This window comes from Myxine glutinosa, chromosome 10, assembly GCF_964187855.1.
Source record: "Myxine glutinosa chromosome 10, kmMyxGlut1.1, whole genome shotgun sequence".
Taxonomy (NCBI): Eukaryota; Metazoa; Chordata; class Myxini; order Myxiniformes; family Myxinidae; genus Myxine; species Myxine glutinosa.
In genome coordinates this window covers 115,899,388-115,925,264 of record NC_136270.1, presented here as the reverse complement: position 1 = coordinate 115,925,264, position 25,877 = coordinate 115,899,388, and the positions used below count along the sequence as shown (strand labels likewise).

The 25,877-nt window shown below is 45.4% G+C and overlaps 1 protein-coding gene across 3 annotated transcripts in view; it reads left to right on the top strand.

Annotated features, from left to right (window-relative positions):
• LOC144894084 (uncharacterized) overlaps positions 1-25,877 on the top strand; it is a 31,298-nt gene that overhangs the window by 3,578 nt on the left and 1,843 nt on the right. Inside the window, exons 1-2 of one of the 3 annotated variants that reach the window (XM_078786024.1) lie at positions 16,166-17,508; positions 17,612-17,743. In XM_078786024.1, coding sequence (XP_078642150.1) covers positions 17,316-17,508; positions 17,612-17,743 — 325 coding nt within the window. In that variant the 5' untranslated portion in view covers positions 16,166-17,315. Of the gene's footprint in view, positions 1-12,303; positions 12,623-16,165; positions 17,509-17,611; positions 17,744-25,877 lie in introns of those variants that run through there. The other 2 variants (XM_078786025.1, XM_078786023.1) reach the window with 2 other exon arrangements.

Sequence of the window (25,877 nt, the reverse complement as noted above, 5' to 3'; positions counted from 1 at the left end):
TCCATGTGGATATTGAAATCACCAAGGAGGAGGATTGAGGGGGAGAGGGAACATAGCTGGGTCAGAAAGTAGGAGAAGTCAGACAGGAATGATGGGTGTGGTTTGGGAGGGCGGTAGACGACAGCCATGACTGACTGCGTGTGACCAGAGAGTTTTAAAGCCAGGTGTTCAAATGATGGAGCAGATGAGATGGAGATGAGGTTGGTCTTGATGTCTTGACGGTGGATAACGGCAATTCCACCACCTCGGCCCTCCAAGCGTGGTTTATTGACGTAGGAATATCCATTGGGTGTGGTGAGGTTGAGTGTGTAGTAGTCCAGAGGTTGTTGCCAGGTTTCGGTGAGACAGAGAAAGTCCAGTTTGTTATCCAGGATGTATTCGTTCAGGATGAGGCATTTATTGTTGAGGGACCGGGTGTTGAACAGGGTGAGCTTGATGTTGTTTTGAACAGCAGGGATGAATTCAGGTGATTTAGCCAGGGTTCGTAGGCAGGAGGTGCGATCGTGTGGGTTGCTGTGACCAGGTGCGCTGGGACGAAGAGTGAGAGTGCGCTGAGCCGACCAGAGGACGGGGATGGAGTGACCTGATTGCAAATAAACAAACTTGCGACCGGAGCCACGGTGAATGTACCTGGGTCGTCGGAGGAGTCCATTTGATTTGATGGCAGAGATGCATGATGGGGTGGAGCGGGTATTGAGCAGAAGGAGCCTTGCGGCGGAGTACTTCAGAGCCATGCCAGGCAGGAGCGAAGGGACGAGTACGAGGCCAAGGTCGAGGAGGCAAAGCGGCACACGCAGCGGCAAACGCAGCGGCAAACGCAGCGGCAAACGACTGCAGCCGCTAATCAAGACCACAGCGGCAAACAAGGCCACAAGGCCACCAAGACCACACGGCCACCGGCAAACAAGGCCACGGCCACAAACAACGGGAGCGGGCCTTTCGATTCCGTATTCCGTACCATCAAAAGCAGATTCCGTTATCCAGCCGGAGAACACGCGGCACGTGCGGGTGTGAAAAGGCAGGACAGGTGTGAGATGTCAGGTCAGAAAAGTAGAAGCAGACCCTGTACATCCATCCAGTCGGAGAAGCGGCGAATATGCAACGCCAGCGTACTCTCGCAACCGAACCCGGAAGGAATGTGAACATATGTACTATGTCGTTCGAAGGTTGGAAGACCCGTAACGCCGATGCTTTTGATATTTGATGGGCATTTTAACAATCGGTTTGTTTGTGTTTCACCTTGAACTGGAACGGAACTCAGTAGGGAGCATACCTCCGCCTGGTTGGCCATATCAGTTAAAGGTGAAGAATCACTTAAAAATTCTACTAGCCGGATCCGGATCTTCACCAAAATTGAAACGATTCTTCCTTGTCAAACACCCAACCTGTCCAAAAAAGTTTCATTCAAATCCGTCCACAACTTTTTGAGATATCCTGCTATGTATCGTTTTTGGCCGCATCTCCCAATTGTGAAGAATAACTTAAATAATTCTACCAGCCGGATCCGAATCCGGATCTTCACCAAAATCTAATCATTTCATCCTTGTCACATACGTTACATCTCTGCCAAATTTTGTCCGAATCTGTCCAAAATCTTTTGAGATATCTTGTTCACAAACGGACAGACAGGGGTGAAAACATAACCTCCATCCACCTTTGGTGACGGCGGTAATAAAAATGTAAAGGTAGAGCATAGCGGTTGTGATATATGACAGGTTCGACGATATGTTCGTCCTGAATAGCATATAAATCAGAATGGCGGTGTGTGGAGTCAGCCGACGTACGCCGTAATGACATCACAGACGTAATCTCAGCACCTCTGTTATGTAACCAGATCCTCAGGTCTGATTGGTGTATGTTTGTGAGGGACATACATACATACACACAAACATACATACATACACACAAACATACATACATACACACAAACATACATACATACATACATACATACATATATACATACATATATACATTAGGGTGGTCCACAGATATAAGTAATATTTAATACTATTACAAAGCCATGCTCCACATAGCTGTCCTTGTTCCTATGTTTATGAAGATCGTAGGAACCAAATATGAGGTCAATTGGAACTTATTTAGAGGTTGCTCAAAAAATAACATTTTTAATTTATCCTGTTTTTTTCAGAGAGGGCAGAAACTCGCAGCTCTTCCACAGTTTGGTTGCTGGGCAAGTCTGAAAATGAATTAATATGTGGGGGACTACCAACCAAAGGACACACATTGCAGAAAATGGTGTACCATCACATACAAGAACACCATACAGTTCGTGAAAGTGCCAAACTTAGTGTACAAGCTGTGTGTGCATACTGGGAGAAAGCACGAATTCCAGTGCAGAGAGGAGATTCCTGTGAGCGCCAACTTTTGAAGTTGTATGAGGCCTACAAACTGGTAAAGAAAAATAGAACCAAGACATTCGAAAACTATAGAGTGAAGGAGCAGATGTTCAAAGATGATCTTCAATCCTTCTTCGATATCTCACCAAATGATGCGCTTGAGAAAATGACGAATGAAGAAGGCAAAGCATTCCTTATCATGCAGCGTGAGGATCCCTCAAGTTCACGTATGGGATCTGTGGACAACACTCTGGCAGTGAAGGAGAACAGAAAGCGTATCAGGTTTGATAATGAAGATAAAAGAAAGAAGAAACATGCTGCTGAGACTCTAACAGCAATGTAATCTGTTCCATCAACATCGGCTGTGGTTGATGATGATGATGAGTCTGAGATTAAAAGCTCTGATTCAGGGGACAATGCATTCAAACTCCAAAGTCCATCTTCTGCCAAACAGGCGAAAAAGGGCTCCCATCAAGGTGATCACTCCAGCAATAGTGGCAACTCTGGACAGAGTAAATCTCTCAGATCGGCGTGCTGTGTTTGTGGCCAGTGCTTTTGCACAATCTCTTGGTCATACCATTGAAGACAAGTGCAAGCCAACAATAATAAATAATTTGAGTAATTGAAAATAGATAATTATCTATGAATTGATGTGTGATGCTAAAAATTCTGTATCTTATTATTCATTAAAATTTGTCAACATTTTGAGCAACCTCTAAATATTGTCCAATCAAGCTCAAATTTTCACCACAAACTACTTTCTTCAATAGGAATAGGGGCAGGCTTGTGGAGAAATGCACCTCCAATCTTCAAATTTTTGGACCACCTTAATATATATATTATATATATATATATATATATATACATATATATATACATACATATGAACAGGCAAACACTGTTCTAGATGGGCTATGCCATAAAAACTAGAAAGCATCTGAAAATGCAAATGCCGTTCTAGTCCGATTGTATATAGTCGTATTCTTCTTCTACTTCCCTATGCTAAAAAGCAATGAAAACAGTTTTTAAAAATACAGAATGAAAATTGATAATTTTATGCAGTCTGACCATCTAAAAAAATAATCATCTTCTAGATTTTGATTGGTGACCCAATTATGTGACCCAAAATGCAGATTCTTAAAATTTCAAGTCAACTGGATGAAAATTTATGATTTAATGCAACCTTGACTTTTCATCTTTTGATCTAAAAAAAAAAACAATCAGCTTCTAGCTCTTGATTGGTGAACCAATTTAGTGACCCGGTATGCAAATTCTTAAAAATTCAGGTCAATCAGGTGAAAAGTGGCCATTTTACGTAACCTTGACCTTAGATCTTTTGATCTAAAAAAAAAAAACCATCAGCTTCCAGCTCTTGATTGGTGAACCAATTCAGTGACCGATATGCAAATTCTTAAAATTTTCAGGTCAATCTAATGAAAATTGACTAATTGTTGTGATGCTGACCTTTGAACTTTTGACAAAATTATTAATTTGTCTTCTCCATGTTGTCATAGTAAAGCTTTGTTGAAAATTTTATGACAAAACTCAAATGTAGCCGGATCTAGAGTCCCTGTATATAGAGAGTTGTGTCAACTCAAATTTGGACGCCATTTTGTGTCTAAGTGTGTCGGATTAGATATACATGTACATTCGCGATATGGGGTGATATATTCTAAACCTGCTAAAAAAAAATTTACTACACATATTTAGTCTTATTATTACATACAGGTGATATTTGTTTTGTCAAAAACTCAGCTATTGCCATGAAAAAGAGCTGTGTGGTGATATTAAAAGTGGTATGGCAATGCATATTACAAGTCAACACTGCATATAAGAGCTAACATTATAAGTAAGACAAACCAATGCTGTCGTTCTCTGAATTTTAATAACTTTTAGAAAGGAGTGTGGGCATATCCAATATTTTTTAAGGGTGCCGAGAGCAATTCCGGTGTAGGACTTCCAGCCGACATATAGTCTAACACACTTAAAACAAATTCTGTACGTGGTATTGCCATATTTCTATAGTGTACAACTTTAGTTTTATCGACATTTATATTCAATTTCCATTGTAATGATTTAACAAGCTGTTAATTAATTAATTAATTAATTAATGGAAAATTAATTCCCTCTGAAAAAGTACAGTGACATTGCCCGCAGACTACCCAACCGCAGACCAGGCAATGTCACTGTACCGGGACATTTCATCAATCAATGACAATATGCGGTCCGCTAGGACTACCCGAAAAAAATTGAGCAGGGTTCTTCCCACGGAAATGCATTTTTGGTCAGCTCCTTGAAGATTATAAACAAACACAAATCACTTCCCTTTAAAAGGGGTTTCAACGGACAGACAACCAAAAAAAAACCGAGCAGATAGAATTGCTTTTGAACATCGATCATCAAGCGGCGTGGGCCTACCTGGCAGAGTCTCGAGGAGTCGATCGCTTTCCAGCTCTTTCGTCTGACTTTCGCTTCCCAAATTTGTCTTCTGACGTTATCACTTGGAAATCTATACATCTTATATTTCCCAGATTGGTTTGAACAACCAAAAGCAGAACAACCAGTCATTTTGTTTGGCAATAAACAACATTCCCGTACCAAGCTGACGTTCACGCACGGTGAAGTTAGACACAAAATGTCGCCACGAAATCACGTGACCAGAAATCTCGGGTCAGCGCATGGTGCAACTCTCTTTATACAGGGACTCTAGCCGGATCCTGTCTTCGGAAAAATTGGGTCTTCGAAAAAGTTACGGCCCGGACACACACACACACACACACACACACACACACACCACACACACACACACCACACACCACACACCACACACCACACACACACACACACACACACACATAGGAATAGCTTCAGAACAAGAACATTAAAGTCCTTGAGTGGCCCAGCTAAATCCCAGACTTGAATCACATTAAGAATCTGTGGAAAGACTTGAAGATTGCTGTTCATCGACGCTCCTCATCCAACTTGACAGAGATTGAGCAAATCTGCAAGAAAGAATGGGAGAAATTCCCCAAATCCAGATGTGCAAAGCTTATACAGACATACCCAGAGAAGACGAAGAAGCTGTAATCCCTACCAAAGGCGCTTCTACGATGTATTGACTCAGGGGATTGAATACTTATGGAAATTAGATATTTCTGTATTTACTTTTTTATTATTTTGTAAACATTTCTAAAACAAAACTCCACCTTGATATTATGGAGTATTATGTGTAGTTCATTAGTAAAAAAAATCTCGATTTAATCCATTTTAAATTCAGCCAGTAACACAACAAAATGTGAAAAAGTCAAGGGGTGTGAATACTTTCTGAAGGCACTGTAATTATTCCACATGGTCAGATCCTCAAATCCGAAGACAGATTTCAATGATATACATATAAGCCCATGAGAGTACATCATGGTTTCGAGGCAAGGCATTTTTGAGCAGGTTGAAAGAAAATGGCGGCTTAAGACCCCAGCGAGGGGAAAACAGGCTTACCAAGGGTAAGCCTGTTTTTGTTTTTTCACGATGATCACCCTGTTAATTATCTTCAAAAGAGGTGTTTGCATTTACCCAAACACCCAGTTTTCATTTATGCAATCCCCTTAAGATGTATGCAAAGTTTTGGGCCGCTAGGTTTAATGGGTTTAGAGTTATGGGGGAGACACACACACACACACACACACACACACACACACTATTATAGAGAAGAAACCTAATCCCTGCGAGCCCATGTTTTATATTCTCTTTTGTGTGAAAGCAGTTCAAAATATTCTTCTTGAAATTGTTCGCTTGGCCTTGCAGAGCGAGTGTTGGCAAGAGAATGAACAAGCACCATCGATGGTGGTTGATTTACCTCAGAGAGTTTGTGGTGTTGTCGTTACAGTCCACCAGGCTAATTAACAACCAATGTAGAGTGATAGCGGAGGTGTGATATGCTTTATCGAAGAGGTACGTGCCCGAGTTGATAAAAAGCAAGTGAGCTGGGAAAAAGAAGAGGGGTTTTACCTTGTCTCAGGCCCTGCTCGGTGTCAAAACCCACAGGAGAAACAGCGGCAACACACCTCAACAAACAAGCCGCATCTTCCTCTTTCTCCTCTTCCAGTTGCACGGGATGATCCTCCAGCCCTTGCTGGGACTGGGACATTTTGCCAGGCTTTTCCTCGGGTTTGGCCCGACAATCTTCATTGTGTTGTGAATTTCCCTATGTCTATCTCCTTTTGGTGTGTCTGTGGGGCTCTCAAGCATGAATAATTAAGAATCTCCCACTTGTTCATTGGCATTGTGGGCGTGTATCGGGTAGGGGTTAGGGGTTATTTTATTGTTTGCTGCGTCACATCATTTATTTTTGTGCATCGTTTCCTTGTTTTCCTCCACTATGGCATTTGCTCTGATTAAATATACCTGGTCCCGGGATGAATTCTGATTGTCGTGGTTCTCTTGAGGTGGTCAAGTAATTACTAATTCAAGGCTAATTGGTCATGGCAATTATCATCGCACCCCCGGTCGGCAGTACCAGCCTCCTCTGGCTCATTTGGCCCAATTGGTCTGGCAAAGCGGTGTTTAAATAGCATAAACCTTGGTTGGCTCGATCGGTCCACCAGGCAAGGTAGCGAGAGATCAAATGCCTACCCGGAACAGATTGACTCATCAGGTTTGTGCTGGTTCCTTGGGGTCTTTTAGGTCCTCTGAGTCTTTGGGGTCCTCAGGTCTTTCCGGTCCTCAGGGTATTTGGGGTATTGAAGGGTCGTATTTTGGGTCCACTGGGTCCTCAGGGTCTTTAACGATCATCGGGGTCTTTTGGCTCTTTGGTGTCTTTTGGGTCTCAAACGGTCCTTGGGGTCTTTTGGGTATTTGGGGTCTTTTTGATTGGTGGGGTCGTTTGAATCTGCATGGACGGTTGGGTCTTTTGGACCCTTAGGATCTTCTGGGTCCTTGGGGTCTTCTAGGTCCATGGGGTCTTTTGGATCCTCAGGGTCGTTTAAGTCATCTGGGTCACTTGCGTCCTCAGTCCTCAGGGTTGTTTGTGTCTTTTGGGTCTTCTGGGTACTTGGGGTATTTTGGGTTATTCGGAGGCTTTTACATCTTTTAACAGACTAGGGCATGCCCGTACTATATCTATATCTAAAATTATATCCCCCCCTCTATTTACATGAAATGGTTTGGTCCATGAAATGTTTTGGTGCATTCGCAACGCCAAAGCGAACGGCGAACGCTTTACATGAAATGGTTTGGTGCATGAAATGTTTTGGTCCATTCGCAACGCCAAAGCGAACGGCGAACGGCTTGCGAGTACAGTGACAATCCCCCCGGGGTTTTAATTAGTTTTAAAACATCGTTTAACGCCAACATAGCGCCAACATAGTTTGCCGACGGGAAATAAATGAATACGCTCTCAAATGTGCCATCCGAGGCAGAGTGTGTTCGCCACGTTCGGCACACGCGATAGCTCGCTGCTCTCTGATTGGTTGAATCGTTTTTTGGACATAGCTCGGTAAGTAATTGTCCGATTAATATGAAACCTTGAAAAGGCACATCCTCGGGTCCCCAGCAATATACCTGGCAAGTTTAAAGTATATCGGACCCGTGGTTGTCGAGAAACAGCGGTCACAGACAAACAAACGTACAAACGTACAAACAAACACACAGAGATTAGTGGAATTATAGATAGATGGACACAAAGTCGTGGACAAAGATTGCTCATTAAAACCCCACTCAAATCCCTCCTAAAGCGCTACTCAAAGCCTTTAAAACCTGCCCTTATGAAGGGGGAAAGACATCACACAAATACACAAACACATTGTGTTTTATTTATATGGTACTAGCTGAAAGCACCCGGCGTTGCCCGGGTTCTTTTTGAATGAATTTACTACTATAATTCAGCTTTTACTTGCTTTATTGACGACTAAGAAGATTGACGACTATAATTCAGCTCAGCTTTTAATTGCGAAATGGGCCCAGCCCGGCCGAGGCGGCCTCGACCGGCCTCGCCACCTAGCCTATAACCTTCCTGGGGCCCGTCCCGACATTTTTGGTTCTTTTTGAATGAAATTATTACTACTATAATTCAGCTTTTACTCGCGGCCGTAGAAGATTGACGACTATAATTCAGCTCAGCTTTTAATTGCGAAATGGGCCCAGCCCAGCCGATGCGGCCTCGACCGGCCTCACAACTTAGACTATGACCTTCCCAGAGCCCATCCCGACATTTTTGGTTCTTTTTGAAAGAAATTACTACAATAATTCAGCTTTTACTCGCGGCCGTAGAAGATTGACGACTATAATTCAGCTCAGCTTTTAATTACGAAATGGGCCCAGCCCAGCCGATGCGGCCTCGACCGGCCTCACAACCTAGACTATGACCTTCCCAGAGCCCATCCCGACATTTTTGGTTCTTTTTGAAAGAAATTACTACTATAATTCAGCTTTTACTCGTGGCCGTAGAAGATTGACTACGTACGATAATTCAGCTCAGCTTTTAATTGCGAAATGGGCCCAGCCGGCCGATGCGGCCTCGACCGGCCTCGCCACCGGGACTATAACCTTCCAGGGGCCTGTCCCGACATTTTTGGTTCTTTTTGAATGAAATTACTACTATAATTCAGCTTTTACCCGCGGCCCCAGAAGATTGACTACTATAATTCAGCTCAGCCTTTAATTGCGAAATGGGCCCGGCCCGGCCAAGGTGGGCCTCGACCGGTCTCGCCACCGCCATCTTCCAGATGCGGAAGTCTGCATAAAAAAATTGCGAAAAAGTTCAATAGGAGTTTGTTTCACCCGTCTTTTTTTGATTCACAATCTTAGGCACCTCTAATTTGTAATTAAAATACTTTAAGACCAACCTCGTTCCCCGGGCCCTGGTTATCTTCAACGATAATCGTCACCAAACACCGGAACCAATGAGATTCGAGCATTTGAAAAAATATTTCAAAAAAGCTTATTACCGCGTTTCGGACGCTGAAAACGGCGTCAAATATTGTAAAATTGACGAAGAATTATTTTTTAGAAATATCGCGGCCGTCGGGGATAGTTTTTCACGGCCGGAAATATCCGAAGCTGACACGGAATTCACCGAATTAATCAAGAAGCAATTTTTATAAATTTTAATCTCATCCAGAATGCAAATGGTGTCATTTTGAACTAGGTACGGTACCTACTACACCTACCTACTACCAACTACCTAACCTACTGATGCCAGAGTGATGGGTAAAATAGTGGCAAGAGGCTTTGGCTTCGCCGGCTCATTGCGGCTTTGCAGTCGGGTACTAATACTTCTGGGCAGAGAAACATGATGGTCATAGTAAATATTTTTGTTTTTCTCCTCCAAGACATGTCAGGATATTGCCAAATTATGACAAATATAATTACAGAATATAAAATAGCAACATGTGTACACTATATCATGTGTGTTCTATAATCTCACTGGTGCTTGAACAAAATCAGTTTGGACATCTGCTTCCTGACTTTCTCTCCGGTGATGGCTTCCGTCTCCTTTTTCCCAAGATGAAAGAGTTTGATTCGACAATAACAAGAAGCTGCTATCTTCACGAGGTTGTGAATATGATTATCTTCCACTGCAGTTTCAAACTGGTGTGAGTGCAGTTCAGGAAATAAGTCCATATGAACAGTATTGCTCATAACAGCCATGGATACTGCACCTGAAATTCCCGATCCTTGAGGAACATTCCCATTTGTCGTCTTCAGTAGTCGTTGAAAACATTTCTCTGTGGCAATGACGCTTGATGATGCTTTCTCGAGGCCCCCGTGGTCTTACATCCTCAAGAAATTATGGCAACTACCATCTGAAGTAGTAAGCGCTAACGCACAAGACATGCAGTCGATTCTCTGCTTCATCATGCGAACTACATAGCCAGCGATGTAGCTAACAGCCGCCTCTTTGTATTGTGAAACTGTTTCGAAGTTTGGCGTTGACATGCGTGTAGTCATGGCGTGTAGTCATGGTCATCTTGTGATGGTTGTCTGTCGATGATGTCATATTTGCGTGCAATGTTGCTTGTCGATTGTGTAATGTTCTGAACTGGAAGAATGTCAGTGTGATGATCTAAGAGGGAACAGTTTCCAGTACCATTTTTTAAGTGATGTCGCATTAGGAGGCGCATGTCGGTCGACTGAAATTGACGAGCCGTGGGATTGTTGTTAAATCCTCCACATGAACGTACAGCTGCGAAGAAAAGTTCCAGATGGTCTTGACTGAATTTGTACGTCGTACATCCATACGCTGTACAGGACGGCATCTTTCCTCACAACAACTTGCTGTCTAAAGTCAATTTGAATCGAATGTTTTGTCGAAATTTCGATTAAATTATTTTATAAAATATAGCAGGCATTGTCTTTTGATAAAGACAATGAACGGACGCAGATTTTCTGGGGGAACCAATATGGCGACGAATCTACTTCCGGTGACTTCACAGCGAATGGACCGATTAGCGTTGATTTGGCGTCGAGCCTCCAATCCAGTTAGTATCGAGATCAGTGGTTTTGACACCTGTGTCCATGTACCCATTTGTTTTTATTTTTTTAAATCACAAATACTCCCGGGAGTTGTTTTTTTTTGTTTTTTTTGTTGTTGTATACTGAATCGAGGCTCGTGAAAGAGCTAACATTTATTTCACAAACAAATCAACCAGACAAACAAAATATATAAAAAGAGGGAGCGGAAGACAAGATGGGGAGAGAAGGGGAAGCACACAAACATAACATTTGAGAGCAGGGAGAAGTGTGGGAGGGAGAGGGCTTGGGGGGATGAGGCGTGGGAAGGGGGGGGGGGGGGAAGTATAAAACACAAGGACACCAAGGACTTACAGGACAGAAGTTGGTATTTCAAAAAGTGGATTTGGGGTGAAATTAGCGGGGGTAGAAAAGATCAAGGTTTTGGATGGGGGAAGATAAGAGATGGTGGTGAACAGCTGTTTTAAAGAACTGGAGGGAGGAGTGGGATTGAAGAGAGTGAGGGAGTTTGTTCCAGAGGTGGGAGAAAAGAGGAATGAAGGAGTGAAGGTGAGCAGAGAGTCTTGATTTTGGGAGTTTAACCATAAGAGGATTGCAGGCAGATCTTGTGCGACCTGTAGGAATATTTGCGGGACAGAGCCCAGAGAGAGCTGGGGGGCAAGGCCAGAGAGGAGTCGGTAGAAGACGGAAAGACCACCAACCTGCCTGCGGTGAGTGAGTGAGAGGCCCTTGGAGTTAGCTTCATCGCGGGAGATTCCAATGATTCTGAACGCTTTGGTTTCAACAGCGTGAAGACGAGCTAGGTGTGAGGCAGGAGCACCGGCCCAGAGGGGAGAGCAGTACTCCATTGAGCTGCGGATGAAAGCCTTGTATGTGGTGAGGAGCTCAGGTGTGCCAATGAAGGACTTCGCACGACGGAGGATGCCCAGTCGGCGACTGGCTTTGGAGGCCAGATTTGAAATGTGGTTTTCCCAGGAAAGATCATGGCAGATAGTGACAGAACTGACAGAACTTGAGTGACAGAACTTCTTGGAGAGGATTATTCAGAAAGTGGATGGGAGGCATCCATAAGACATACCACAGACATTACATACCACATAAGACATACCACAGAAAGACATACCACAGACAGTTACCTGAATCCACCGTAGTTGGATTTATCGAAATCCGGTGATCCGTTCTCAAATTATAACTCGACAGGCAGACACACGCGGGACCCTTTCCCCACCCCCACCCCCACCCTTTCACACCCCACCTCCTCCACCCCACCTCCTCACACCCCACCTCCACCCTGCCCCCCACACCCCACCTCCACACCCCACACCCCACCTTTTATAATATAGATTAAATTTGCAACGGAATCTGTCAGATGCGATTTTATTGTTTTGTGTTTTGATAAATCTGGTTGTGATGACGCAAAACTAAAAACTTGTATTTTAATGATATCGTATTTCTCGTCTCTTCCCCTGACACTTTACAGGTATCCTGACGCTTGGCGCCATCGCAGCATATATCACCTACTGCGAGAAGGTGCACCTCGTTTTCAAATCTGGGGCCGGATTCTCGATCGCCAGCATTGGAATGACCCTAACTTTAGCTGGTGCAGGTGTGGCTGGTAGTTTGATAAAAGTGGAAAGCCAGGAGAGTGCGAGTCCGAATCCATCCTAATGCGGCCCTGTTCGATCAACTGACCATGAGATGGATGTTTGATCTGGAGAATGTGCTCCCTCCCTCACATCGCACCTCCACCCACCCCTTCACCCCCTCACACCCCCACCCCTCACACCCCACCTCCTCCCCCGCCCCCTCAAACCCCACCCCACCTCCACCCTGCCTCCCCACACCCCACCTCCACCCCCCAACCCTCCCCCGCCCACACCCTACCTCCTCTTCCCGCATCCCTCACACCCCACCTCCTCCCTCCCCCACCTCCACACACCCCCCACCCTTTCACACCCCACCTCCTCCACCCCACCTCCTCACACCCCACCTCCACCCTGCCCCCCACACCCCACCTCCCTCACACCCCACCCCCTCCACACCCTACCTCCTCTTCCCCCACCCCTCACACCCCACTCCTCCTCACCCCACCCCCTCACACCCTTCACCCTTTCATACCCCACCTCCTCCCCCCCACCCCTCAAACCCCACCTCCACCTCCCCCAACCCCCCCCCCCGCCCACACCCTACCTCCTCTTCTCCCACCCCTCACACCCCACCTCCTCCCTCCCCCACCTCCTCACACCCCCACCCTTTCACACCCCACCTCCCCACACCCCACCTCCACCCCACCCCCCCCTACACCCACCCCTTCCCCAACACCCTACTTCCTCTTCCCCCACCCCTCACACCCCACCTCCTCACACCCCCCACCCTTTCACACCCCACCTCCTCCCCCCACCCCCTCACACCCCACCTCCACACTGCCCCCCACACCCCACCTCCACCCGCCCCCCCACACCCTACCTCCTCTTCCCCCACCCCCTCACACCCCACTTCCTCCCCCCCCCCTCCTCACACCCCCCACCACTTCACACACCCCACCACATCACACCCCACCTCCACCCTGCCCCCCCACACCCCACCTCCCCCCACCCCCACCTCCCCCCACACCCCACCCCCCCACACCCTACCTCCTCTTCCCCCACCACTTCACACCCCCCACCACATCACACCCCACCTCCACCCTGCCCCTCCACACCCCACCTCCCCCCACCCCCACCTCCCCCCACACCCCACCCCCCCACACCCAACCCTCACCCCACACCCTACCTGCTCTTCCCCCACCCCCCACACCCCAGTCTGCAACGAGCTTTTGTTTTTACCATTGTTAACAACAATATTGTTACATTTCATGAAAAAGCAAAGAAAACATTAAAGTTTGTTTCATTAGTTATTCCTGTTGTTTCCCAGCGGGCACACGACGTTGTTTCAACGTCGAATAACGGTTGGAATGAGGTCGCGACGTCGGACAACCAAAACCCAACCTGAGACTCAACATTAATATACCTACATCAAAACCCGACAGTCATTCAACGTTGTTTCACCGTTGGCAACTTGGCTCTTGAAAGTGTGACATTGTATTAACGTTTATTCGACGTTGTTTCGACGTTGGAAAAATGACGTTGATCCAATTTGCAAATCCAACTCGTTTGCAACCTCGGGTGCACGTCGAATCTTGACGTTCATTCAACGTGGATCCAATGTCTGTGTGCCTACTGGGTTGTCTTTGTGGTTGGTTCAGGTGTTGTTTTCAGCAATTTATTGGCATCCACAATCTTTAATTGGTACCCCGAAGTTCCTTAGACCCGATCGGAGTACTAAACCACCACTTGGGTTTTTTTTCTGCATTCCCAATTTCCGCTCGAACTGTACCAATGCCCCCCTTCCCCTCGCTGGAGCGTGACGGACTTCCAGGCCTTGTTGAAAACAAACGATGATCTTCATCTCAAGGCCGACTGGGACTTACGGAACGAAATTGTGCCTCAACAATGTGAACATGAGGTATGCTGGGTTGAAATAATTAATTTAACCTTGACCTACTTTTTAAGGGCTTGACCCAATTAGAGACATATTTGCATTTTTAACCGAAACTCTACTAAGGTTCGTCCGACCAGAACGAAATTGCACTCACGAGATCGACTAGACCTTGGTGCATTTACCATTATTTTACATCATACCCCTCTGGGTTAAAGGTCAAGGTGTTACACCCCTAGGTTTACGAAACCAGCATTTAGGTTTTCCTCCTTTTTTCTTTTCTTCCAATTGTCCAAGCTGTATCTCGGATCTGGTTAGGACTTTCGCAATTAAATTTTGCATCAATAATGGGAATAAGAGCTTTGCGGAGTTGACATAAGTTAATTTGACCTTGACCTAATTTAAGGTCATGACCCAATTATAGACATTTAAACATTTTTCACCAAAACTAGACTATGGTTTGACCGATCAAAACGAAATTGCCCTCTTTTGATGGACAAGAGCAATGCACATTTACATTTTATTTACATCGTACCTTTCCAGGTTAAAGGTCGGTCTGGAAAGAAAAAAGTTTTTTTGGGTCTTCGCTCAACAATCTTACAGACCGCTTGGCCTTTTAAGACGTTACATAATAATAGTGTTCCTGCACTGAAGTTGTGCACCTGATGTTTAATTAGAGTCCTTGACCTACCTTTTTCGGATTGTGACCCAATGAACAAAAAACACCTCTTTTGATCAAAACTTGAATCATTTTCCTTCCATTTTCATAACGTTAAGTTTTTATGCCTTCGCCGACGAAGTCACAGGAGGCATTATTATCATTTCGGGTTGTCCATCCAGCCGTCCGTCTGTCCACCTGTGATAGTTTCCTTGTTTCCGCGATAACTTGAGAACAGCTGAATGGATTTTAGTCAAACTTGGTGCAGGTATGGTAATTTTGTGGTCAAAAAATTATGTTGCCATGCCAACTTGTGAACAAGTGATGGGATTTTGAACTAACTTGGTATAAGTATAATCTTACTATAATTCACCAAATGTCCGTCCGTCCGTCTGTCTGTCCGTCCGTCCGTTCCCAGGTATCGCAAAAACGGCTGCACGATACACCTCCATACCCATTGGATTCCCACGGGTGACCCCACTAGTATATATGATGCAAAGATGAACTGATTGAATTTTGGCATCACCAGATCAAAGGTCAGCGCTCATGCCAGGTAGAAATGTGATAACTTAAGAACAGCTGAATGGATTTAAGTCAAACTTGGTGCAGGTATGGTAATTTTGTGGTCAAAGAATTATGTTGCCATGCCAACTTGTGAACAAGTGATGGGATTTTGAACTAACTTGGTATAAGTATAATATCTATGATGCAAAGATGAACTGATTGAAGGTCAGAGGTCATGTCAGGTAAAAATGTGATAACTTGAGAACAGCTGAATGGATTTAAGTCAAATTTGGTGTAAGTATGTATAATGATGTAATAATGTGAGCGGAAGCATATCGGTCTACGTCATGGAGTGTCGTTCTAGTTTTGGATAGATTTTAGATGGGGACACATTTTATGAATTTACACTATTTCCTTAAATGTTGAAGGTCAAGACCATATGATGGTCCGAAAGAAGTATGGCCATCATTGGATCGTGGGCCAGGGGTAAGTCGCGGGCGATCACCAACGGTAAACTGGAGGAGGTGTCCTTACCAAGGGTAAGCTATTACACCATGGCATTCGCTTTGTGATCGCAGATATCTAGTTGTAATTGGGTCCCATCAATAAAGCTGACCGGGAGGGGCTGACCGGAGATAGAACGACGTGTCCCCTGGACTCACCAATATAGGTAAACTCACCACTCGCGTGTGACTGCTGGTTGCATCATTTTCTGGAAGTGCGTCTGTGCCGCTGATGCCCATTATGACCAGTAAGCTGGTACTCATTTTGCGGACCTCGGAAAGATGGCAGGCTGAGTCAACCCACCTAGTGTTAATTCAAACGGAATGACAGGGGCTCAAACTGAAGACCCTGAGATCTTAAAGCAGTCACCTTAACCGTTAAAGCGAATACCAGACTTGGTTTGGTTGGTAACCACTTCAATTGCGGTTTTGGTTATCGGGTGTCATTCTTAATAAATGACAACAAGGCTTCAATGGTATCAAATTGGACAGCCGGCTTAATGTCCATTGTAATGTGGTGCGTACTTGGACATGCAACCTGTGAAGCATCGGCATGGCAGTTTCGAGTCGGGTCAGTAATCCAACCCAGACTAGGTAGCTCACAGGTAAGCTCACAGGTAACAACACCTCGGAGCTATATTGTTCACCGAAATACTGTATAGCGTCAATAGAATGATAATTATAACGTCTTCAAACAAAAACTCAACTTGATCAGTTAGGCCTGACCCAAGAAAGAATCAGAAAATTCAAACGTCGGTGATGCGATTGTGACGTCATAATATTAAGATGCCCACAGGTTCCACAAGCTTAGAAGACAAACGCTTCATACTAATCAGACCAAACTGTGGCCTCCAGCCAAATTGGAACCCAAAACCTCTGGGATGTCAGTTGAGTTCCCTCATCATGAGACAATGGAACTTTGGGACACACAGCACAGAACCTGTCGCCAATTTTGGCGTGCTCCCACGTGACTACCGGACACAGAATCTGAGGGTCACACATCCTCAGTGAGTCTCAGTAAGTCAGTCACCTGCATTTCCTGAATGGGTCATATTGCTCCACGTTTTCTCTTCCCTGGTCATTCCTGAGGCTTCCCAATTTTGGAAACCGAAGTATCCTTGAAAGCAGGTGGAACCATTCCAGATCCAGATTGTGCCTCCTTGGGAGCAATGGAAAACGGATCCAGGAGCGGCCACAAAAAAAGAAAAAGAAGGCAGTATGGGCACATCACTTACGATATCCCTTCGTATGTGGGACCTTGTTTCACAACACCTTGCGGTTACCTCTTCAATATAAGAAGGATGCCAATGAGGATCTTGAGCAAATCGAGGTTTCCATTTTGTCGCAGCAATGCCGTCTGCGGAGACTCTCCGTCGCATCACGTTGGCATTTCTGGTCCTCGGTTGCCTGTTCACCATCATTGGCACGGCTCTACCCAGCTGGCTGTTGGAGCGAGAGGGGACTCTCGGTCTTTGGCAAACGTGTCCTTTCGACTCGAGATATGTTTGTCGAACATTTCCGTGCTGGACAGGAGCTTGTACTGGTAAAGACCTACCTAACATCTCATTGGCCTGATTTCAACAAAACTATCATTTGTACAACTGTTTATTTATTGAATGTGTTGATACCACCGGCTTGTTTTGCAGTTTCCAGAGTATTTATGGTGATGGCTTGTCTTGGAGTGACAGCAGCGACTATCGTCATGTTCCTCAAAATTTTCAAATTCCCTGAGAGAGCGGTTCTTCTCAGGGTTACCATTGGGTGTTCAGCTGTTGCAGGTGAGAACTTTGTCAGAATTACTCTAATGCAAACATACATGTATGGTATACTAATATATATATATATATATATATATATATATATATATATATATATATATATATATATATATATATATATATATATATATATATATATAAATAAATATATATACAGTCACGTGAAAAAGTAAGAACACCCCATGTAAAGTTTTGACTTTTTCAACATATTTCAACATACAGCTATTTGATCTTCATTTCAACAATATTGATAGATAAAGGTGATATAATATAATAAATATCATGAAACGTTTACATTTTGTAGTCCATTGTATAATTTAAATAAACATAAATGCAAATTTCGCATGTGGAAAAAGTAAGTATGCCCCTACATTTATCACTACTTCAAATACCTAAAATTAGAATCAGGTGCACCAGCTCAGGTGCAAATGATTAGAACATCGTGAGAGAGGATCTTGGAGGAACCTGTCTTATTTAAATCTCAGACATTTCGTTTGGTTTGCTCTTTGTTGTTGAAATGTGTGGCGTCACCTTGCCAAGATCAAAAGAGCTCTCTGAGGCCTTCAGAAAGAAGGTTATCGATGCCTACGAGTCTGGGAAGGGATTTAAAAAGATCTCCAAACAATTTGAAATCAATCATTCGACTGTCTGGAAGATCATCTTCAAGTGGAGAAGATTCCAAACAACTGCCAACTTGTTCAGGCCAGGCCGCCCCAGCAAGTTCAGCCTGAGAGCAGACTGCAAGATGCTGAAAGAAGTCTCGAAGAACCCTAGAATGTCATCACGGGACCTACAGGTAGCTCTTGCCACTGTTGATGTCAAAGTGCACGATTATACCATTAGAAAGAGGCTGCACAAATTTGATCTACATGGGAGGTGTGCCAGGAGGAAACCTTTGCTCTCCAGAAAGAACATCAGGGCAAGACTAACGTTTGCCAATGAACACCAAGGCAAAGACCAGCACTTCTGGAACAATGTGCTCTGGACAGATTAGTCAAAGGCAGAGCTATTTAGTCACAGTATCAGAAGACATGTTTGGCTAAAACCAAAGACAGCATTTGACCACAAGAACCTGATACCAACTGTAAAGCATGGTGGTGGAAATATTATGGTTTGGGGCAGCTTTGCTGCATCAAGGCCTGGGCAGCTCACCATCATAGAATCCACTATGAATTCTTCATTGTACCAGAGGGTGCTTGAGGATAATGTGAGGCCATCTGTCGGGAAGTTGAAGCTCAACTGTAGGTGGACCTTGCAACATGACAATGACCCTAAACATACCAGTAAATCCACCAAGGAATGGCTGAAAAGAAAGAAATGGAGGGTTCTGGAATGGCCAAGTCAAAGCGCAGATCTAAATCCCATCGAGATGTTATGGGTGGATGTGAAACGAGCTGTGCATGCAAGAAACCCCTCAAACATCGCACAGCTGAAATAATTCTGCATGGAGGAGTGGGCAAAAATTTCTCCCAGTCGATGTCAGAGACTGGAAGACAGTTATAAGAAACACCTACTTGAGGTTGTTTCTGCCAAAGGGGGCAATACCACCGATTAGAGCCAAGGATGTACTTACTTTTTCCACATGCGAAATTTGCATTTATGTTTATTTAAATTATACAATGGACTACAAAATGTAAATGTTTCATGATATTTGTTATATTATATCACCTTTATCTATCAATATTGTTGAAATGACGATCAAATAGCTGTATGTTGAAATATGTTGAAAAAGTCAAAACTTTACATGGGGTGTATTTACTTTTTCACATGACTGTATATACAGTTCCCTGCAAGGGAACCCTGCCCAGCCAAACATTCCCAAAGGACAGCTAGACCGGGCATGGGATGATGTAATGGGACATCAGGATTGGTCGGGGAGTGACGTCAGTGAGGGACAAGGGAGGGTGAGTTCCTCCTCCCTCCCTCTCCCTCGCTCTCTCTCTTGTTCTGGCTTTCGCCCTGGTCAGTCACTTTTTGTCTCAGGTGGCCCTTGGCTGCTGCTTGCTCGTGTGCTGGAACAGGATGCTAGCCATTGTTTGTTGGCTGGGTCGTGGAGTTATGCGCTTTGGAGGAGAGGGAAAGAGGAAGAAGAGCGTGCCTATTGGGTCTCTCAGTCGGAGTTCTCTTGTGTTTTTGCTCAAACAAGAAGGGGACCATCTTGACCTTCATGAGCTGGTCATGTGGGTCTCACCAAGGAGCTCTGGTAGTATTTCAGCACCTGCTGGGCTTGTGGAGGGCTGAAGGCCATGCTGTTCGACACCAGGACGAGGAGGGCCAATCTCAAAGGTGGCTGTCTTGGCTGTTTGCTTCTCACCAGGCATTTCTGACCTGCAGCACCGGCGCCATTGACGGAGCACTTCCCGCGCGAGCCGCTTTGTGTCATCTCGTACTGCCGATGTCTATTCCACGAGCTCGTTGAGCAAGCTGTCAGCCGAGATAAAAGGAAAATTATTTTATTTTCTTTAATCTTTCCCCTTGTCTGTGTTTTCGCATCTGAGTAGAGACATCTCCAATTAAGAAATCGTTTTTACCTCACCTTTCATTTTTATTACTTCATGTTCATTTTAATAAATTCATTATTTGTTGCATTCTACTTTGTGTCATGTTCGTTTACTCCTTTGTCGGTCGAGTAATAAAATCCAGTGGCGGCTGTCCGATCAGATAAGGCTTCGGGCCTTTCCAGCGCACCCGAAAAGAGAATCCCGCCAAGTTTCGAAATACGCCTCGGCGTTAAAGCAACGTTCGGCTATCTGTCCAAGGCTGGTCTTCATTGGCTATGGACTTGACAATATATATATATATATATATATATATATATATATATATATATATATATACTGTATATAGTATATACATACACACACACACACACACACACACACACACACACACACACACACACACACAGTGCCATCCATAAGTATTGGAACAGTGAAGCCAAATTTGACATTATTGCTGTACTGTATGCTCAGGAAATTTGGAATTGAGATCAAAAGACGTACATGAGGCAAGAGTAGAGAAGGTCACCTTTTATTTCTTAGTATTTTGAGGTATACAGTCGGACCCCGTTATTCGCGGGGGATATGTTCCTGGAAAATGCCACGATTGCGAAACCGCGAATAGTGAGGCATTGTTTAAATGGAAAAAGGGGGGATTGGTTCCCGAATCTCGTTAATCCATGAATATCGACAAACAAACCGTGAATGGTGAGGCAAAATCCTCAAATGGTGAGGCAAACCCGTGAATGTCGACGATAATCCACGAATGTCGATGAAAGTCCTGGAAATGGCAAGGCAAAACCCGTGAATGTCGGGGATAATCCGCGAAGGTCGATGGAAAGCCCGTGTATGTATGCTGCGGCATTGTTTCAATGGAGAAAAGGGGGATAGGTTATAGATTCCGGACGGTTCCTGATTCATCGAGGAAATTTTTTAAAGTTTAAAATGATTTCGACCGCAAATGCACATGATTACAGTTTCACAAAAAATGCTTACAAATACAAAAAAAAACGACCAAACCAGGTAACATTTCAATTTATTGAAGGAATGCACTTGCAGTTTATAAAAAGTGCTTAACGAGCTTAACCATACCGTACCATGAAAGCAATAAAAACACAACACCATCATGTACCGTTTAAAATTTTTATTTTCCAACAAACGCAACTTTCAAATGATGATGATGATGGTGATAAATTAAAATCCCATGAATTCCTCAAACTCTGAGTACGACCCAAATGATAGTCGTGCAATGTCGTACACTGAAGGAGACGCAGGAGAGGTAGGAGAGGCAGAAGTTGAGGGTCTTGGTGAGAACGCTGGTGAGGACACTGAGAGGGTAGGAGAGGGTGCTGATGGTCTTGAGGTGGAGGGAGCAGGGTGAAATAAATGGGTCATGGAGAGCTGCCTGGCAGATTGCTGCAGGTTTTGATGAAGCTCTTTGTAGGGGAGCAGCACATCATCCAAGCCCCTCTTGAACTTGAGGTACCTCTCCATGACCGGGTCAGCATCTTGCAACCTGTCGACAAGCACCTGCATGTCCTGCAGCACCTCGCCCAGGAACTGGACTTTGTGATTGTACCTCGGCACCTCTTCCTCATCACTGCCCGCCTCCTCCTCCTCGGAAACCATTGTAATGGCCTCCAACTCCTCCTCGGTGAGGTAGTCACCATGCAAGGCAATGAGATCCTTCAACTCCTCAGGCTGCATGTCATCAAATCCTTCCCCTCCCACCTACCGTGCCAAACTGGCAATTTCATGCCTCTCCTCTGTGTTATCAGGAAAGCCAGTAAAGTTTCTGCCTGCCTGTGGCCACAGGTTGGGCCAACACGCATTGATGGTGGAGGCTCTCACCTCATACAGCGACTCCTTGATGGCGCCAATGCAGTGGGCAGCTTGAATTCCTTCCAACATTGCCTGACTTTGAGCCCTGGGTCAGACTCCATCACATCCAAAATGAGGTGCGACGGGTGCAATACATTTTAAATGGTAAAATCACACCTTGGTTGAGTGGCTGGATGAGGGAGATGGTGTTGGGCGGCAGGAAGATCACCTCGACGTTCGAGGGAGCCACGTCCAGGTTGGCGGGTTGCCAGGAGCGTTGTCCATGAGCAAGAGAACCTTGAATGCAAGGTTTTTTTTTCCACCATGTACTTCTCCAACTAAGCGACGAAACAATTTTGGGAAGATTTCTGCCGTCACCCAGGCTTTCCTGTTGGACCTCCAAAACACAGGCAGAGTTTGCTTGTTCTTGCCCTTGAGAGCACGCAGGTTTAGGGAACGGTACAACATCGTGGGTTTCAGCATGAAGTTTCAGCAGGTCGCATTTGATCAACCGTGAATATGCGGAGCCTGCAAATCGGGGAACCGCGAATAGCGGGATCTGACTTGTACGTTTTACCCCTAAAATCCCAAAACAACTGTCAGTGACATCACCAACAACCTCCAGCGCAGGGGTGAAAGTATCGCAATCTACCATTTTTTTTTTTTTTTTTTTTGTATACTGAATCGAGGCTCGTGAAAGAGCTAACATTTACTTCACAAACAAATCAACCAGACAAACAAAATATATAAAAAGAGGGAGCGGAAAACAAGATGGGGAGAGAAGGGGAAGCACACAAACACAACATTTGAGAGCAGGGATATGTGTGGAAGAGAGAGGGCTTGGGGGGAGGAGGCGTGGGAAGGGGGGGGGGGGGGGAGGGAGAAGTATAAAACACAAGGACACCAAGGACTTCCAGGGCAGAAGTTGGTATTTCAAAAAAGTGGAATTGGGGTGAAATTAGCGGGGGTAGAAAAGATCAAGGTTTTGGATGGGGGAAGATAAGAGATGGTGGTGAACAGCTGTTTTAAAGACCTGGAGGGTGGAGTGGGATTGAAGAGAGTGAGGGAGTTTGTTCCAGAGGCGGGAGAAAAGAGGAATGAAGGAGTGAAGGTGAGCAGAGAGTCTTGATTTTGGCACTTTGACCATAAGAGGGTTGCAGGCAGATCTTGTGCGACCTGTAGGAATATTTGCGGGACAGAGCCCAGAGAGAGCTGGGGGGGGGGGGGCAAGGCCAGAGAGGAGTCGGTAGAAGACGGAAAGACCACCAACCTGCCTGCGGTGAGTGAGTGAGAGACCCTTGGAGTTAGCTTCATCGCGGGAGATTCCAATGATTCTGAATGCTTTGGTTTCAACAGCGTGAAGACGAGCTAGGTGTGAGGCAGGAGCACCAGCCCAGAGGGGAGAGCAGTATTCCATTGAGCTGCGGATGAAAGCCTTGTATGTGGTGAGGAGCTCAGGTGTGCCAAGGAAGGACTTCGCACGACGGAGGATGCCCAGTCGGCGACTGGCTTTGGAGGCCAGATTTGAAATGTGGTTTTCCCAGGAAAGATCATGGCAGATAGTGAGACCCAAAAGCTTGAGTGACAGAACTTCTTGGAGAGGATTATTCAGAAAGTGGATGAGAGGGTTGTCCAGTCGGTCTTTTTGGAGAGACATCGTAAGAGTGTGAGATTTGTCAGGATTGAAAGACATGTTCCACTTGTTTGCCCAGTCTGTGATTTTGTCCAGGTCTGCAGAGAGTGAGGAGGCTGCAGACTGCCGATCTGAGGGATGAAGAATGGAGCGACAGAGAGTAGAGTCATCAGCAAAGAGATACAGAGGATTTTCAAGAGAGTCAGAGAGATCATTGATGAATGAATATGAATGAATGAATGAATGATCGTTTTGAGGCCATTTTCCCCGCTAGAGCGGGGGTTAGCCTTGCGGAACCCATGACAATCATGGTTCCCTGTTTGAGGCAATGTTTTTATGGCCGGATGCCCTTCCTGACGCCAACCCTTAGTCGCCTCTTACGATGCGCAGGGATATGCAAAGTCCCCCATCCAAAGAGAGATCATTGATGAAGACCAGAAAAAGCACAGGGCCCAGAACACTGCCTTGTGGAACTCCAGCCTGAACAGGAAGAGGAGATGAGAGAAACCCATTCAGGGCCACACGTTGACTACGACTAGAGAGGAAGTCTGCCAGCCATGCGTGGAGATTTCCATGGATACCAAAAGAGAAGAGTTTGGTGAGCAGAGCGGGGTGCCAGACCGTATCGAAGGCACGTGATATGTCAAGGGAGACTGCTCTAATTTCCTGTTTGGCATTGAGGACCTCCATCCATTGTTGAGAAAGCAGAAGCAGCATGTCCAGAGTAGAGTGTCCAGATCTGAAGCCAAATTGATGATCAGAGATCAAGCCATTGGAGAAGAGGAAAGATTTCATATCTGAAGCAATGATGGATTCCATGACTTTGCTGATAATTGGGAGAAGGCTGATTGGTCTGTAGTTGCTGGGATCTGTTTTTACACCTTTTTTGTGCAAAGCAGTGATGTTGGCAGATTTCCAAGCAGATGGAAGATGACCTTGAGCAAAAGAGAGGGTGAAGAGAACAGAGAGAGGAAGTGAAAGAGCGGAAGAACAGGATTTTAGGACCCGTGGGCTGATGCCGTCAGGTCCAGTTGCAGAATCCGAGTCGAGGGTTGACAGAAACTTTTCCACCTTGTCAGGAGGAAAGGACACAGAGTCCAGGAGCAGCTGGGTACGACTGGGTACGGTGGGTACAGAGAGGGATGGGTTTGGGACACAAGATATAGAGGCAAACACAGAGTTGAGGCATTCAGCTTTTTCACGTGTGGAGTCAGCCGTGTGGCCATTTGAGGTGAGGGAGGGGATGGAGGGGGAACAAACACCCAAAACAGATTTGACCAGACGCCACCAGGATTTGGAAGAGGGAGACAGATAAGAGAGTTCGGTCCTGAGAACGGAGAGATATTGTTTCCTGGCTCTCCTGAGGGTGGACACACACTTGTTTCGGGCTTTGTGAAAGGAAATGAGATTTCCTTCCGTTGGATTTGCTTTCCAGGAGACGAAAGCAAGTTGTTTCTGGGCAATAGCCTCACCACAAGATTCCATGTACCATGGACGGGAGGAAGGGTATGACAACTGAAGACGAGATGGGATAAATCTGTGCATGAGAGAGAGCAGTTTGCTTTGGAAGAATTCCCAGGAAGAATTTATGTCAGAGGCAGTAGAGATGGGAGACCAGTCCAGATGATTGATGGCTGCTTGAAGACCATGCCAGTTGGCCTGAGTGAAATGCCAGACTCGTCGACGCTGAGGAGGCTCTCTGAGAATGGTCAGAGAGATGTCCACTTTAACAAGCACATGATCAGAAGAGCCGATTGGAGCAGAAGAAGAGCAGCAAACATTTTCAGGGAAGTTAGTCATAACCAAGTCCAGAAGAGAAGATGCTCCGTTGACTGAAATCCGGGTCAGGAAATTGACAGATTGTGTCAGTCCCAGTGAGTCACAGAAGTCCTTTGCTGAAGAGCCATGGCTGGTGAGAGAGGTACCCACACCCAGCCAACTGGCATGGTGACAGTTGAAATCACCACATATGAGGAAGAGAGAGTTGGGATGGGTAGATAGAAGGTGGTCCATATTCTCAGACAGTGAGATGTAGATGGAGTCATCACTGTTTGGTGGACGGTACAACACACATATGAACAAAAGGTGGGAGCGAAGGGGAAGCCGTAGCCAAAGGTATTCCTGGGGGTGAGGTGGAGAGAGGGCAGTGCAGGGCGAGTGAGGAAGAGAGTTTTTTTATAAA